Below are 18,273 nucleotides of genomic sequence, written 5' to 3'. Positions count from 1 at the left end.
AAAATGCAGATGAGAGCCTTGGGGCTGCAAGGCCCTGACCTCCTCCTTCCTGGCTTACTGCTGGTGACAGTCCTCCTTTCTTTCCTCCAGGGAAGACCTGGCCCTCCTGGCGTGGCAGGGCCCCAGGGAGAGAAGGTAAGCCGGGCCTGGGGAGAGACAGGCTCTGGGCTCTGGGCAGGTGGGCACGGTCATGGCCACCTGAACAAATCAGGGCCCAGGCTGGAGTTCTGGGAACCGAGTGTAGACAGAGGTGATGAGCTGGGCCTCAGGAATTCAGCTCACAAGAAATTTCTGGTTATTTTATTTAAATTTTGTTTTCCTACTTTGAGGAATAAAAATCCATTAAAAAAATCCCTGTTATATAATACCCAGACATTATTAAAATATTTTGCTACTTAAATTGCTTTTGGGGCTAAGGCAGGCTGTGAATTAATACCAAACAAAATCTGACAGATTCTTCCTCTTCTCCTTCCATTTTTCCTTCTCTCCTCTCTGCAACATTTTAAAAAATGTGGTGTTTTTTTTTCTTACCAGAATAATAATTCTGAAAATGTACTGGATCTTTAATAAATAAAATAAAGATCGCATCTCATCATACTGGCCATGTCCTTTAGAACATTCAACAAGGCCTCACTCAGTAAATTTGCTGCTTAGAATTTCCGTATCTCAGTGGGGAAAAAAATGCATGTAAAAAGTCTTGGCAGATTGTGAAATGCTGTGAAAATGTACATGAAGACAATAGCTTTCCTAAGCATGCAGGGTGGCAGGGAAAATTAGGAAGGGGTGGTGTATTCTGGGTTATGATAAGAGGAAAAGAGCATGAGTTCCGGATTCTTCCATGAGCCCTTAGGAAGGGCATCCAGCATCGGGTTTGAGAATAGCTGGGGAGAGTGGGAGGGGGAGGAAGGGGTGGGGGGAGGAACCCAGGTAAACTAAGGTGGATTCAGGCCAAGAAGATCACATCTATTCAGGGTCACACCGTGGAGCTCAGGCGAAGGTCACTGCCTGGTTCGCACGAGTCCCAGCAAATGCAGAGAGAGGCTGCTGTGACTCTTCATGGAAGCAGACAGGGTTTGTGTTATAAATAAATAAACAGATCTACAGGCTGAAGAAGCCTCACCTTAGGAATGGCGGCTGGAGAATGTTGATGTCTTCCAAACTTGCTCACTTGGGCTTCAGTTCTAATGGAGTTAAGTTATTCTCTCTCCCAAGTATTTTTAGAGTTGAGATTTATATTGTTATATTATCCTGGTGTCAGGATTTTAATATATTCTCGCAGTTCCTTGACAGGGGATTCTAAATTCTAAAATAAGTCATTTATTTCAAGTCACTAAGAGGGAATGATCCTTGAGGTTTGGGTCTAGGTGACTCCTGCTACTGTCTGTGTGTGTGTGTGTGTGTGTGTGTGTGTGTGTGTGTGAGAGAGAGAGAGAGAGAGAGAGAGAGAGAGAGAGAGAGAGAAATTACCAGCCTTCCACCTCATTTATAGATGTTTTTGGTTTTTGGCCCCTGCAGTTTGGGAAGCAGCTTAGTTATCACTTATTATGATGAATACAGCAGAAAGTCTAAGACAAGGTGACGGGTCATGGCAGTATTTGGGTCATTCACTGGAATAACCAGGAAACCAGTGATGCTCAGGTGATAGGATGCCTCACAACTCATTCTAAGAGAACATCATCTAGACAAATCTTAGATGTTTTATTATTTGAGAAAGCCATCAGAACCACAAAGCTGGTCTTTGATACGTCCTGACTCTACAGATGAGAGAACAGAGACCCAGAAAATTAGGGTGTCTTGTTTCAGACCCCACAGTGGCCTTGGACCAAGGCGCACAGGACTCCCTGCCCACACAGTGATGGGCCACAGATCTCAGTGGCCGGGACGTGCTCCTTGTGCCGTGTTAAGAGTCTTACTTGACTGATCCTATGCTTGTGTTGGTTGTCTATTGCTGCATAACAATCTTCCTGAACCTTGGAAGTGTAGACCAGCCGTCAGGTGGTCTCACATCATCTCCAAGGGCCAGGATCTAAGGCAGCATATCCTGGTCCAAGGTCTTTTGTGAGGTTGTGGCCAGGCCTCCAGCCAGGGTGTGGTTAGCTGAAGAATCTGCTTCCAAGCTCACACACATGGTCTTCGTCAGGGCCTCGGTTCCTTGATGGCTGTTGGCCACAGGCTCTGCTTCTGCATTACACGGCCTCTCTGTAGAGCTGCTCACAAAAGGGGAAACTGCTTCCTTGGAGCGGGTGGTGAGTGACCTGAGGTCGGGGTGATGTGGGTCCACATGGAGGCCACCATCATTGTTGTAACTTTATCTCGGAGGCCGCACGGCGTCCCTTCTGCTGTGCGCTGCTTGTCATGTGGCCTAGCACTGGCACTGTGTGGGAGGTCACTGTACAAGGTGGGGAACACCAGGAGGCGGGGGCTTCTGGGGGCCATCTGGGGGGCTAACTACCACAATGGCTAAAATGACCATTGCAAAAAGGCATCACCTATGTAATAATGCAAAGAAATGATTCACGGACAGACTATTAGTCTGTTCTATTACTTACTAGCTTTTTGACCTTGAACAAGTTCCTAAGCATCCCCATCCCTAAGATGGGAAAGAGTATCAGAGGGGAAGAGGACCTTAGAACAAGGCCAGGCAGATGGAAAGGCTCTGGTATCTATTAGCTACAGACACACAATTATTACGGATGAACGACGGGATCGTAGTTTTCCTTAATAGTGATTTAATAGGTCAGGACACTGGCTGTCATAGTCTGTAAAATTACCTGAGCCGGTGAGAAAGCACGTACCCGTTAATTTCATAACTGTTATCGAAAATTCGCTCTTTATAAGTGTGATGATGATGAATACAACAATAAATACTACAAAAGTAAATGTGGAAACGAGGCTGAAGCATAGTGGAAATGAAAGAAAGGCGATGAAGTCATGAACCCAGAAGATTCATTATTCAGCTACATGTATCTAATTATCTCATTTAAACATATGTTTATATGTGTGTGTGTGTGTGTGTGTGTATAAGATGGCCACACAGAAATTACAGTATAGCCCAGAATGTCTTCGAAGAATCATGTTACCAAAATATTAACAAGGTTTCTGGGAGCCTAGGGAAAAAATAATCTTGGCCGGGGGTGGGGGTTGAAGGACGTTCATTCACGGAGAAATGGAGATACGTGAGCCGATTTCTGAGGGCATGGAAGTTGTCACGTGTAGATGTCATAGGAGCATCTGGAGAGGGTCTAGAATGGTAAAAAAAAATGCAGTGTGTGAGTGTGTGTGCACATCTGTGGGGGTGGGTGCGTGATGGTGCCACAGAGAGGAAAAACCAGCATCGTGAGGTGTTTCTGAGGTAGGACCCTGTTACTGTAAGTGCAAGACAGAGACAAGGTACAGCAGGAAAGGTGGGTGCTCGTTAACTCTCAGTTTTGCTGTGTAGCCAAAATTCTGCAAAAAAAAATAAAGTCTATTAAAAGAACATTTAGTTGGGATCTTAGAAAATCGCCTGATGCAACGTAAACAGAAATACTTTTCCGAGTCTCGGGCAGCCAGTGGGGACGGTGGAGTTGTGGCTGTGTCAGTGGCAACGAAAACACACCCTGTCCACATAGTGGGACCTCCCACGCAGCGCAGGACCACGCACGTGCCTGGAGTCCCTCATTCTGGCTCCTCGGCGTTGGCATTTAAGAGATGCTTTCATATTTATCCAGAAGCTCATTCATCCTTTGCTAGCCTACTCAATAGCACTTTGTTCTTGCTTCCCCACGCTCCCTGAGCTAGTCTCAGGGGAAAATGAGGAGTTATATCCCCAAACTGTGTGTAAGAACATGGGCTACAAGTCGTATCCTTGTTTAGAGCTATGGGGCACTAGAGTCATAGCAGTGAAGATTTTTCTATGGCCACAGTCACCAAATATGCCCCCACGTAGAACCAAGATGTGGCTCACACCCTGGAAACCTGATGCAGCCACAGCTGTCATAGGCCAGGTGACCCGGAGGTGCTGGGGCAGGGGACACAGAGCAAGTCTTTTGCACCTGATGACTTCGTGAAAACAGATAGGAGTGATCACAGCATCTGTGTTACTTCTTTGATAAACATGAAATGCTGACCATGTGCTGAACCGGGGACTTGGCACAAAGGATGCGCCATTAGGTGTCATCACCACCCTGGCTGTGTCCACTGTGATGCCCGTACCGCAGGTGCTCACTGAAGAGTGGACCAAGAGCTGGAAGGGACTGTGAAAGCACCAACCGGATTCTGGGCTGGATGCGCAGAAGGGAGAAAATAAAAGCTCCTGTGATCTTGGTACAAAGATAAGAATTAGATGCAGAAAATCTGTCAGGAGGAGGGAGGGAGGCCCAGCATGGCGGGAGCATGAGCTGGGGCTCAGAGGAGGCAGTGGTCCCATGGACTTGTGTGGATATCAAGGGCCCCGAAGGGGGGCGGGACCAGCAGAGGAAGGTGGCAGAAGGTACACTGGTGACGTGTGTGTCATTTCTGCGCAGGGTGACGTGGGGCCTGCAGGACCTCCTGGGGTACCGGGCTCTGTGGTAAGTGGGCAGCCATTCCAAGCGGTGGCAATCCCAGGCTCATGTGCTGATGGAATTGGGTGTGTGGAAAGGTCCTCGCCTCTAAGAATGGGCAAGAACTCTTCTGACCCCGTGAGCTGGAATACAAGACTTTGAACACTAAAGGTGGGATAAAATCGGAGAAGAGTCAGAAATTGCTGCGTTACAGCAGGCTGTGCAAATACTGTTACCAGAGCTGAGGGGAATGGTCGTTGAAAAAAGACCACCCTCTTTGCTGACGCATGGTTTGTCCCACAGGTGCAGAGAGAGGGCCTGAAGGGCGAGCAGGTAAGGGGAATCCGGGTCCTCCCCCTGTGGGGCTCCAGGTAGGAGCAGAGATGGAAAGTCTACCACCGTGGGGGTCGAAGCTACTTTTTGAGCTCAGATGGAGCCTTCCAGAGATGGGCCAAGTTGATTTTCTACCAGGAATGCACATTCCTGCTCTATATCTCTGGGTCGCTTTTTGGAACTCCGGACATAGACTCTGAGTCAGCAAAGGGTCCTGAGTCATGGGGATGGGGGAGTTGTGGCTAATGTGTGTTTGGCTTCTGTTACCAGGGAGCTCCAGGACCACGAGGCCAGCAGGGCCCACCTGGGCCACCAGGAGCTCCGGTAAGTCACCGTCTCATCCCAGGGTCTGCTCTGAACACATCTAGGTCTGGAGCACAGTGGTTTTCCACCTCTGAGCTCTTTGGTATTGCAGAAGCTGGTCCCATCCCCTCAGGCGACAGGCGGTGGTGTTACCATCTTACACAAGAGCGGGCTGAAGCCTGACCAGTGACATTACTGGCCACAGACCAGGCAGTTACCAAGTGTGGAACTGGAATGGAAACCCAGACAGCCTGACTTCCCAGCACCACTCCCCCAGGCAAAAAGAGGTCATTAGTGGGATTTCTGGTGTGCAGTCTGGTGTTTAAGTTTCCATTTACTTTATTTAATGTTTATTTTTTAAAGAGAGAGGAGGGACGGGGGGCAGAGAGAGAGACACACACAGAATCTGAAGCAGGCTCCAGGCTCTGTCTGAGCTGTTAGCACAGAGCCGGATGCGGGGCTTGAACTCACAAACCACAAGATCATGACCTGAGCTGAAGTTGGATGCTTAACTGACTGAGCCACCCAGGAGTCCCCTAAAAAGTAGGCTCCATGTCTAATGTGGGGCTCGAACTCAACGACCCTGAGATCAAGAGTCACATCCTGGCAACATGCTGCTGCCCCTTTCAAATTACCATGTCTTATCGAAGGTAATAAGACGGCTGTTACTGTGAAATGTCCATAAATCAGATTTATATGAAGCCATCAGGACCCATTCCTCATTAGGGTACATGTGTATGGTTTTGTTGGGGTGAAGCTGGAAGAAATGTAGCAGATTTCATCTAGCAGATGTTTAATTCCAATATAATTAGAACAATTTCATATCAAAAAGTTCGGGTCAGAAGCGCCACCTGTCTCTGTAACCTTGAATGTCTTGTGTAACTTCTCTAAGGCTTGGTCTCCAGAGCTCCCCACGATTATGATAACCGTTGGGAGATTTAACAGTAGAAAAAGGCAGGTAATGTGTGCTCTCAGTGTTTGGATTTCTGTGCATACATGCATATATGTTTCAGATCTATAACTGGCAAGTGCTGAAAGTCTATAGTATGTATGTTTCTGTGCAAACATACGCATGTTAAATCTGCAAGAGCGAAGGTATTATTTTTGTTTTACCAATGAGGACCTTAGTACAGAGATATTGAACGGATTGTACACACACAGCTATTAAGAAGTAGAAATGAGCTTTGGACCTAGATATGTCTGTCAAACCCATGCTCTTTTTACCTCTGAGTGCACAAGGTAGTGATACTTTTCTGAAATGTATAAAGGGGAATTATTTTCTTCATGTCCCCCACTAAAGAGTAGGAAACTAACAGTGCCTAGCCCTGATGAATGAAGACACAGCCTTCTTGACCTCTCATTCTGGATCCTCCCTTTTATGCAGATTTCCTTACGATAAATGAAGCAGGGGACAGAAGTAAGAACCCTTAAATGTTTGTGGTCAAATATTAACACTGGAGTTAGAGGGATGAAAACACATGGGTAGATGTCATAGTTTAATGAAGGAGATAGGAAAAAAATAACTGTTGAGTAAGCACTTGCAATCTCTAGATGATTAACGAGATTCCCCGCGTGTGTTGTTTCTGCAGTCCATCTTGTGGGACAAGGGCACACAGCCCTGAACCCTCAGCACATTCGGACACCATAGTGCCTGAACCCTGTAGCCCCGGATGGGGCTGTTTGAGGTTCTGAAGCTGTCCCCCCTGCTAGATGCTCTCCATAGAATGGGACTTAGTGCAGAAAGTGTGTTGGTGATAGAATTCTATTGCAAGGAGTTCAGAAACACAACAGCCTTCCCCAAGACTTGTTGAAAGGGAAACCCGTGAGGAGAGACCAGGACTGGAAGATTCTGAGGACAGGACCGATGTCTCTCCCCTGTCTAAATACACAGTTTATCTCATAGTGGGGACTTAGTTCATGCTTATAGAGGAGTGGCCCTCTAACGCTATTCAGGAGGAGCACTAAAGTCGGGCCTGACTGCTGTGTGAGCTCACAAGGAGCAAGACGGCCACGGAAGGAAGGCGCTTGGGATTGAACTGCAACGTCTGGTCTCATGTCCCAGTTCTTCCACCAGATAGCCCTGTGTCTTTGCTGACGTCACTTACCCTCTCTGATCCTCTTTTCCCTTATTCCGTACCTAGAAATCATCATCACCATCGTCATCCACGTGAACGTCCTGTGAGGGCTACATGAGCTCATGTGCCAAGCCGTGCTCCGTGCAGCCTTATTAAGCCCAGTACCCTTATCAGTTGCCATTTCTGTCTGGTTTGAATCCCCAGCAGCACCTGGCCCTGGGCCTTCCGCAGAGCAGTCGCTCCCTAAATATTCATTGGCTTGAATCAAACTGAGAAGCTGGCTTCGGTGACTTCTGTGGGGAATGGAAAATTTTGGAGTTTGTGTTCAGCAGTCCCAGCGAGAGGAAAACGTATCCCCTTCTCTAAATGGAAAACAGTGCACAGTGTTTTGCATCCAAATGCTGGAGCTGTCCAGGAGGCGTGCAGCCTTCATCCTTTTCCCGAGACAAGACAGGCCCTGGCCATTTTATCAATGTCTGCCGGAGCGAAATAAAGAAGGGAAAGTGCACGGATCAAACGCAAGGTGTTTGTTGATGCTTAAGGAAAACTCGCTTATGCAGAGTCTTTCCTCGCTGTGTGCCCTGAGCTCAGCAAGATAATCCTTGTGGGGAAAGGAGATTTAAACCTGTAGTTTCTGCAGGCTTTCCATTCGTGTGTTTATTTCCATGGTGTTATTAAGAGAAAAGAACTTGGATCTAAATACAGTGCTGTCACTTAATAGTCATGCCAAACCTGGCAATGGTAGCTCTCTGTGTGATAGCATTTGTTGACAGTGCGGATTTGGAAGAACAGAGGGGGAGCTTCTGGCCAGGATCCACCTGGGAAGTTGCCGATCGAGCCACAGAGCCGAGGGTCTCATTTGACCACTGCCACCACATGCCTCACTCGAGGTGCCATCACGTGGGTGTAAATCAGGGTGCGGTCAGGAGGGTGGTGGGAGCTGAACTTGGGGCTTCTGTGTCCATTCTTCATGTGGTCCTCACATCCACTCGATAGGTGGGTTTATCATCCTCGCTTCAGAGAGGAGCCACCTGAGGTTCAAGGATGCCAAGGGACTTGTCTGAGGTCATGCAGCAGATATGGAGGGGGTCTTGGGGGAAGGATTTGAATTATCAGGTCAGTGTGACCCCTTCCTGCACCAGCGTTCCTTACTCAACTGAAACTGATCTTTCTTAGATAGTTTTGTTTCTTTGTCCAGACTGCCATATTTTGCACATCACTGTGGACCGAGTCATATACCCCAAGCTAGTTCTTGCTGAGCCAGCGACATTCATGGGATATGGCACTGGCCTTACAGCTAAAAACACTTGGGTTCCAGACACTTCTTTTGTGTATGTATTATGCAAAGCTCTAATGCAAGGCATTTGACCACTACTGTGTTCATCTTTAAAGCGTGGATGGTGTTGCCTACATCTTGGTTGCTGAACATACTTAATTCGGTCCGATAGGTGTGCACGTTTCAAAGTGTTAAAGATTTGGGGCACCTGGGTGGCTCGGTTGGTTAAGTGTCTGACTCCTGATTTCAGCTCAGGTCATGATTTCACGGTTCGTGAGATCAATCCCAGTATCAGGCTCTGTGCTGACAATGCAGGGCCTGCTTGGGATTCTCTCTCTCTCTCTCTCTCTGTCTCTCTCTCTGCCCCTCTCCTGCTCACATGCACGTTCTCTCTCTCTCTCTCCCTCTCCCTCCCTTTCTGTCTCAAAAATAAACAAACATTTAAAGTGTTATAGATTTGAGGGGGCAGGACTTTTTTCCCTCCTGACCTCCCAGTTTCCCCCATTGGGATAGGATGGTATTTTCCTACCCACTGAGAGTGAAAAGGCCAAGTATAACCTATGATGTTGAACTGTGTTTGACCATGGTTTCTTTTTTCCCCCCTTTCTCCTCCTCCTAAAGGGTCTGATGGGTCCCGGAGGCAAGGCTGGACCTCCTGGTTTGCAAGGTCTCCGGGTGAGTAACATAACATGTATTTCTTTTCTGATCCCTGGCTCACCCATGCCAGGGACCCCATTTCAGCAGCTCAAACAGAGGGCATGGTGCCGTCTTGTCCTCTTGAAATGACTTGGAAGCAGATTGAAGGGTTCGATTTAGTTCACATGTGGGTCTGGAGTTGGGTCCTGGAGACGTGGGGATAGGTCTGTTGTCTGCCCTGAGTCATGTATATAGAAACCCCCAGCCCTGTGTGATCAGAGCCCCCAGCAGAAGGGAGCCCACAGAGAGAACACAGAGAACTGAGAGAACACAGAGAAAGGCAGGACCCCCGGGGCTTCCTAAAAAAAGAAGTGATATTTGAGCCAAGTCTCCAGGAAAGAGTTAAAAATAGGGATGAAAAATAGAGAGCTGCCAATAGGCTATTAGCTACTTTAGTTGAAACATCCATATTGTTATTGAGCACTGTAATATCTCAGGGTATTTCATTTAATTTAACTTGAGTTAATTAAGCACCTGTCTTCTTACCCAGATTGTACGTACTTTATGGGTTTGATTCGCCGCTAAGCACAGTGTCCTGTGGCTGAAGGCAGACGGATGAAGAAGCACAGTGAGGCTAGGTGTCCTCTTTGGTGTCCCTACAGTGACTGACATTGCCCCCCACCCCCCAAATCCGTGTCCCTAGTTCCTAGCAGCGTGCCTGGCACAGAGTAGGGACTCCGTGTTCGCTGACCTCTGGTGCTTAAGCCTGTAGCATCTTTGACTGGTTCACATAGAGACTTTCCAAGGGGCCCAGCTACCGAAGATGGGGTGTTCAGTGTCCCTGCAGGTGCTCGGTCAGAGGCCAGGCGGCCACTGGTGGACGGGTGGGAATGGGGCCTTCATCTGGCAGAGGCTGTCCAACCCCCTCTGTGGCCTCTGTAGCCCGGAGATTCTGTAGCTCGGTGAAGTGGATGGTGTTACGGATGTGCCGTGGATTCCCTCTGTGTAAGGGGGCTGGACCCACCCTCCCATCATGCTTTGTATCCTCAGTTCTGAAACTGGGCGACCTGCTTTTATGACTCCGCAGACCCCAACCAGTCCTTACCCACCAGTGAACTTCCTCCTTTGGTTTTCAAACACCGCTGCACCCTATAACCATCTTGAACCCTTACGATTATAAAAGGAACTTGTTTGGAAGCCTAGCTGGGACGTGGAAAGGTACCATGTAGCAGGGTTGGGTGGGAGAGCGGGAAGCCTTCATCCCACTAGAAGAACTTGGATGTTCAACCTCAGATTCAGCATCACCAGCCCGGGCCTCAGTTTCCCTGGCAAAGCCGGGTCACTTCTCTCCTGTACAACGTGAGGGCCCTGGACTGTGCAGCAGGATGCACCCGGGTTTGAATCTGGCCCTGCTTATGGGCAGCTGTGTGACCCGACAAGTCACCTAGCCTCTCTGGGCACGTTTCCTCCGTTAGAGTGGAAGGCATCGCCACCGGTCTGGTTTTGGGGAGAAAGCGTGCCCAGGATGGGGTTGCGTCCTTGGTGAGCAGCAAGACGTGGCAGCTGTCACGACTCCCACTCCCCCAACTTGCTCACGCACAGCCTTTTAAGAGAAAGCAGCAGTCTTTGTACGTTACGTAATTGATGTTTAGGTGAGCCTCATTTCGTCTGGTGTCAAACTGATGCAAACATTACTTTTCCTAACGTAGAATTAGATGCTGAGTGGGGCTCTTGACACAAACATGACTATGAAGGTGGTTTTTTTTTTTAATTGACATTTCTATCTAATTGACTCTCCTAGAAGAGGGGAGGAGGGGAGAGGAAACCTCTTGCTTGGAGCTTGCTTGTTGAGGCGCACGCTTCCTTGGCCATGACTTCTTGGCCCCCCAAGGGCCATTCGTGTGTTCCCCAGGATGGTTCTTGTCCAGAAACCCAGAAACCCAGAAACACCTTTTACTCCTAAGGTTAGCACCAGCCTGCCGTGCACTGGGAGCCTGGCCTGTCCCAACCTTAACACTGGCCAGGGGCCCTGGGACTTGGATATGTGCACCAAGAATGGAAATTTGAGGGATAAGACAAGGAGACCCAGAGAAGGAACCAGGGTGGAGGGGAGTTCTATGAACTGAGGTATTGAGCTCCATGTGCCAAACCCCAGCACTCCTAGGGAAGTGTTTATTGGCCCCCTTTGCGCAGAGGAAGGGCAGTCTCTGATCTAACACCTCCAGCAGCTGCCCCTCGGGGATGCGCACCTGGGACTGTGCGTCTCTAAAGCCTGACTTCTTCTCTCCTCCCATGTGTCCGTCTGCCCACAAAGCTCATGTCATGCTCTTATGACGCGCGGGCACTCAGTTAAATGCTTTGGGAATCTCTGAAGAGATTATGGTCTCAACTTCCAGGCGCTCACACAGCCTGAGGGTCCTGAGAAATATGGACAGATAACCCAAATGCCTCGGTAGGAGCCCTGCGGTGTTCAGCAGAGAGGGATCTGGGTGGGAGGGGAGGGCACTGAGAGGGAGTGGGCTCTGGGGACAAGGAAAGGGGATGTCTGAGGTGGCCTTGCAAGAGCCAGGACATTTTAGCAGGAATTGATGGCTGCACTGGAGAGGGTGATGCAGACATAGGAAGTGCCCCCTGGAGAGGACATCCTGCCTCTGCACAGAGAGCTGAAGGGGAGGGTGGTGGCCCAGACCAGGGGCAGGAGCTATGGGAGCACCCATCTTGGCCCAACGGTGTGCCAGGTGGTGGGGACACACAGGGTCTGGCACGGGAGAGTGAGCCAAGGGCCACGGGCAGGGCGATGTATTAATGGAGGGAGGGCTCCTCCCTCGTCCTGCTCCCTGTCATGAATGGAGGCCGACCATTGTGTGTCTTTGGGGTCCCCTGGCTCTCCAGTGGTCCTCTGTGAGTCTCTGACTCGGGCTGGGGTGCACCCCATGGATGTTGCTATAGTCCGGTGGCCGCACCACTGGGCAAACACTGCAGAGACTGACTGTGATGTCAGTGTGGGCTGAGCGGCAGCTTCCTGCTCAGTCAGCCTCTGGCTGAGTCAGGAAAACCCGAGACAGAATGACTTACTCAGAAAATTATCTGTCTCTCCTTCCCTCACGGTGACCTGTCATTTCCTCGTCATCTGCTTCAGCTGAAACATCACTCCCTGGTGTCACTGCACACACTCAGGCTATAAAGGGGAAGAGACAAGACAATGACAAGCCACAGGATCCAGGAATTGAGACGTTGAGACTAATGTACGGGCTAGGGAAAGGGATCCGGATCCTTTATTTTAGAGATTAGCAACAGGCAGACAGTGTAATCCCCGGCAAGGTAAACATGTTAATTTTGGACAAAGCTGGATTTTTCCACAATGGCATAGTGAAATGGGAAGATCGGGAGCCAGGCAGCCCCCATGCCCACCCCACCCCCGGGCCATCCCACAGAGTTAGAGCACACAAGGCACCCCTCTGCATAACATCGGACCATCATCACCCCGCTGGGCTCCCTGCCTTAGAAGGAGGGTGGTGATGCTACCTTGTTTCTCTTTCTGAGGTTTTCTTTTCCTCCCGCTTGTCTGAGCCAGGCATTAGGAAGGGGTTGATGGGGAGCACTGCTACATAGCTGAACATTCCAGAATGTTCTGGAAGCAGAACCAGCTGGAGCTCAAGGCTACTGAAGCATTTGGGCACTCAGAAGCATCCACATGGTTGACTTAAAAAAAAAAAAAGCAAACTCTTCATGCCCTCATCATTCACCCCAAAATAGACACCTTGTCACTCTCACACCAGCCTATTTTAATTTTTGTAGAGGACTTCTATTTTTTTCTTTCTTGAGTATTTGTTTATTTTTGTTTTCACGGATGTAAGTCTGTGAGAGCATTATTTTTGTATCTGCAGCACTTAGAAGAGTGCCCCACGCTCGTAAAACATGTATATTTTTATACACACATAAAAAGTGCATAAACAGAACATCTCAGCATATAAGATAGGCATAAGTGAGTAATGTTGCAGTCAGCATCTAATGCAGCCAGAGTGCACGGGTGAGTGGCTCATGCTTGCATGCTTGTCGCTGCCTGGGTGCCAACTCTGTGCACAGCATGAGGACGACAGGACCCAGAACCTGGCATCTGGTCACCTGGGCCCTGGCCCTCCATGGCGCATGCTCCATTTTGAAGAAACGAGGCCTATCTGCCTCATTAAGGGGTCCCAGGGTTCCCATTGAAGAACTTGGGTTCTATCTGCACCTCTACTTTGGTTTTGCCTCTACCTTGCTCTGTGCTGCTGAGTCCCGCCTGACATAGCCCCGATGTTTTCTTTCCTCTTCCCTGGATAACCAAGGGAAAATTTTTTGTGTAAGAGAATTCTGTGCTGTCAGGCATTTCAATTTAATGCAGAGCTTGGAATGTCTATAAAATCATCATGACAGAAGGGATCCCTGAGATGGACAGGGTCACTCAGGCCTTTGTCACTGCCTTTCCCACGAGCTGGTGACAATCTCTTTGGGTCCTTTGATCCTTTTTCCAACATCTTCTGGAATCTCTTCTCTCATCAATAGGTGAGAACCGAAGAAGTGACCTACCAAATATGATGCCTCCCTTCTTTCTAGTGATGGAGTGATTCCCAAATGTCTCATGATGTGCCTGATTGCGTCTGTTGCTTTAAGAACATTTTTAAAAATTTTCTAACGTTTATTTATTTTTGAGAGACAGAGAGCATGAGCAGGGGAGGGGCAGAGAGAGAGAGAGAGAGAGAGAGAGAGAGAGAGAGAGAGGGAAACACAGAATCTTAAGTAGGCTCTAGGCTCTGAGCTGTAGGCACAGAGCCCGATGCGGGGCTTGACCTCACAAGCCATGAGATCATTGAAGTCGGACACGTAACCGACTGAGCCACCCAGGCACCCTGAGAAAATATTAAGATGGGATCTGTAGCAGGTGCAGAACTAATACCAGGTAGGAAGGAGAAAGCAGTGGTTGCACGGAGGAGGCTAAGCAGGCACTTAGCTAGGCAACTGTACCCATGTTTCTCACTGATTTCTGCAAGGATCCTGTGAGGTAGGGCAGTTTTATTCCCATTCTGCAAATGAAGAAACCAAGATTTAGACGTGTAAGTCAGATTCCTCCATGTCATGCGGAGTATAGATGATGGGGCAGAGATTAGAAGTGAGGTCTGCCTTCTCCAAACCTTGACTGTTTTTGCGTTGGAAGGCAGTGTGTGGGTGTGTGTCCATGGAGGCACCAGAATTCTCATCTGGACATCAGCAGTCTTGGTGGCGGGTGCCTTGGAGAGGTCTGAGACCCCTTAATAACTGCCAGTGCCCGTTCAGGGGATGCATTGGATACACATGGCTTTCATCCCCAGCCATTGCCCTTGGAGCTGAGGGTCTCCTGCTGAAAGCGATCGGATCCGTCCGTTCCGTCACTGGTAGATTTGAGGAGGGAAACACGGGTGGTCTTTTGTCAAGTGGCAACTTGGGTTGAATTTGTTTTACCTTTCCATTTTTAAAGCCCTTTTTTCTTGCTCTTCCCTACTCTACCAGATGGTAACAGCATCGTTTGGATCACAGGCTACCGTTTGATTCATTGCATGGCATGGAGCCAGGGTTTATATCAGGACACCCTAGGTTTTCCCTGAGCACCTGGTTTCAGCTCTAACCAGTAGAAAATAATCATCAGTGACATTTGGAGGCATGGAGAACAGGAACTGAGCAAAAGACCATACGGCACGTATTAGAATCACTTGCACCGGCAACCCCTTCAGCTGTGAATGGGCCTGCACATGGCTGTGCTCACGCGCCCTGGCTGGGAAGGAGCTGCTGTTCTGCATTTGCAGGCTTCCTCTTCTCTGTGGGCAGATAGGCAGCCTTGGAAAGATTAGTCCCGCTCAGCATCCTGGCATTAGAGTGGCTTGAAAAATCGGCCCTCGTGATAAATTACAAACACTCACCCAGATATTGTGTAGGGTAGCAATTTAAAAGAGAAGAAGAGAAAAATGAAATAGAGAAACAGGCTTATTGTTAGTAAAGTAGTTCTTTGTTGCTGTAAAATTTGCTCTGGCCAGCACTTCTCAAATCCCCACAGCCAAGTATAGGTCCAAAATGCAGAGGTTACATAGCTGCTGCTGCATCCACCCCTGCTAGAGCCACCGCCTTCACCCCTGCCCATCCCACCCACCCCTATCACTATTACCACTTTAACCCCCACCCTGCCACCATTACCATGACCACCGCCGTCACCGTCATCACCGTCACCACCGTTACCACCACCACCATCACCATCACTTCCACCACCACCGTCACCACCACCATCCACCACCACCATCACCACCATCATCACCATCACCACCACCATCACCGTCACCACCACCATCATCACCACCATCACCACCACCATCACCACCATCACCACCGTCACCACCATCACCGTCACCACCATCATCACCACCATCACCACCACCATCACCATCATCACCACCACCACCATCACCATCATCACCACCACCATCACCACCACCATCACCACCATCATCACCATCATCACCATCATCACCACCACCATCACCACCATCACCACCACCACCACCACCACCATCACCATCACCATCACCACCATCACCACCACCACCACCACCACCACCACCATCACCATCACCATCACCACCACCGTCACCACCACCATCATCACCACCATCACCACCACCACCACCACCACCACCATCACCATCACCATCATCACCACCATCACCATCATCACCACCATCACCACCACCACCACCACCATCATCACCACCACCACCATCACCATCATCACCACCACCACCACCATCATCACCACCACCACCACCATCAACATCACCACCACCACCATCATCACCATCACCACCACCACCACCACCACCATCACCACCACCACCACCACCATCATCACCACCACCACCATCACCACCACCACCACCACCACCACCATCACCATCACCATCATCACCACCATCACCATCATCATCACCACCACCACCATCACCACCACCACCACCACCATCACCACCACCACCACCACCATCACCACCACCACCACCACCACCACCACCATCACCATCACCATCACCACCACCGTCACCACCACCGTCACCACCACCATCACCACCACCATCACCACCACCACCACCACCATCACCATCACCATCATCACCACCATCACCATCATCACCACCACCACCATCACCACCATCACCATCATCACCACCACCATCACCACCACCATCACCATCATCACCACCATCACCACCACCACCACCACCATCATCACCACCATCACCATCACCATCATCACCACCACCACCACCACCACCACCACCATCACCATCATCACCACCACCACCACCAGCATCACCACCACCATTCCTACCACCCATCATCACCATCATCACCACCACCACCATCACCATCACCATCATCATCATCACCATCACCATCATCACCACCACCACCACCACCACCATCACCACCACCACCACCACCATCACCACCATCACCACCATCATCACCACCACCACCGTCACCACCATCACCACCGTCACCACTGCCACCACCACCACCATCACCACCACCATCATCACCACCATCACCACAATCACCACCACCACCATCATCACCACCACCATCGTCACCACCATCACCACCATGACCACCACCACCATCATCACCACCACCATCACCATCACCATTCCTACCACCCATCATCACCATCACTACTACACATTTCCTAATGGTAGATCCTGTGCTGAGCTTTCTCTAGGCATTATCTCATTTAATTTCTGTGGCACTGTTGGGAGGTAGCAGTTTTGAAACCACGTGTGTTTGATACATGGTCTCTTACGCACTTCAGGGACTCAGAGAAGCCAGAATCCTGCTTTTACCCTTTTTTCATCATCATAGCCACCATCATACTCCTCCTCATTCCCGTGGCTATCTGTTATGTTTGCATAATGCCTTATTAGACCTTGTAAAGCGCTTCCTCAAATATTGGATTATTCCTTCCACCGCTATCTTTTCAGATAATTACAATGATTATAATTTTTTCCACATGAGGAAACTGAAGACGCAGCAAGTGGCTTGCCCTTCCCCATCTACCTAAGATTCCAACCTCACTTTCTTATACTGTAGAGGAAGGGGGTCGGAAAGGACCATGGAGAGCCCCCTTGCTTATGCCGTGTGGCCAAGTCCTCGTAACTACTTACCTGGAGCTTTACGCCCCATCCCAACTCAATAGCCTCTCAGGCAGTGCATATTCAATATGTTTTTGTCACATTTCTCATTATTTCCAGGGCTTCCTGGAAGAGGAGCACTGGCCTGGGGTACGATTTTGACAAGTTGAGATGGAATGTGGGTGTTACAGACAGAGGTGGTAGTGTGAGCAAAATCTCAGAGGCCAGAAGTCCTGGGGGAGTGTTTGGGGGGCCAAGATAAGCAGCTTCCCTGAGCTGTTGCTTAGGGATTGGAGCATGGACACTGGACACTAGATCTCAAAGGCATGTTAGACTCACAGGGCCATCGATTTCCAGGTAAAACACCTCAGTGTTAACGTGTTTTAGACAACAAGGAGACCCTGACCATTTCAGAGGTGGGAAGTAACTCAGGCAGAACTTTCTCCCTTTAGGAAGATCACCTGCCAGGATAGGGTGTATGTATAGACAAGTAATGGAATTTGTAAAAGGCACTGGATGACCCAGAAAAGTCTGGAGGGAAGGGACTGGGCATGTGAGCCGGTCAGTTCTGTGGTTGCAGGAAGGCAGAAAGGCAGGAGAAGGAAGGAAGGAAGGAAGGAAGGAAGGAAGGAAGGAAGGAAGGGGGAAAGGGAGGGAAGGAAGGAAAGAAAGGGAGGGAAGGAAGGAAGAAGGAAAGGGGAGGAAGGAAGGAAGGAAGGAAGGAAGGAAGGAAGGAAGGAAGGAAAGGGGAGGAAGGAAGGAAGAAGGAAAGGGGAGGAAGGAAGGAAGGAGGAAGGAGAAGGAAGGAAGGGAGGGAGGAAGGAAAGGGAGGGAAGGAAGGAGGGAAGGAAAGGGGAGGAAGGAAGGAGGGAAGGGAGGGAGGGAGGGAGGAAGGAAGGAAGGAAGGGAGGGAGGGAGGAAAGCTTTGAACGGCACTG

General features: G+C 49.5%; 1 protein-coding gene across 1 annotated transcript in view; it reads left to right on the top strand.

Annotated features, from left to right (window-relative positions):
• Window positions 1-18,273, top strand: part of COL22A1 (collagen type XXII alpha 1 chain) — a 261,028-nt gene that overhangs the window by 116,827 nt on the left and 125,928 nt on the right. Inside the window, 5 exon segments of the mRNA XM_043601842.1 lie at window positions 91-135; window positions 4,506-4,550; window positions 4,827-4,856; window positions 5,127-5,180; window positions 9,132-9,185. Coding sequence (XP_043457777.1) covers window positions 91-135; window positions 4,506-4,550; window positions 4,827-4,856; window positions 5,127-5,180; window positions 9,132-9,185 — 228 coding nt within the window.

Source organism: Prionailurus bengalensis, chromosome F2 (assembly GCF_016509475.1).
Source record: "Prionailurus bengalensis isolate Pbe53 chromosome F2, Fcat_Pben_1.1_paternal_pri, whole genome shotgun sequence".
NCBI classification, from domain to species: Eukaryota; Metazoa; Chordata; class Mammalia; order Carnivora; family Felidae; genus Prionailurus; species Prionailurus bengalensis.
Note: the sequence above shows the minus strand (reverse complement) of the source record. Positions and strands in the feature narration are given on the sequence as shown.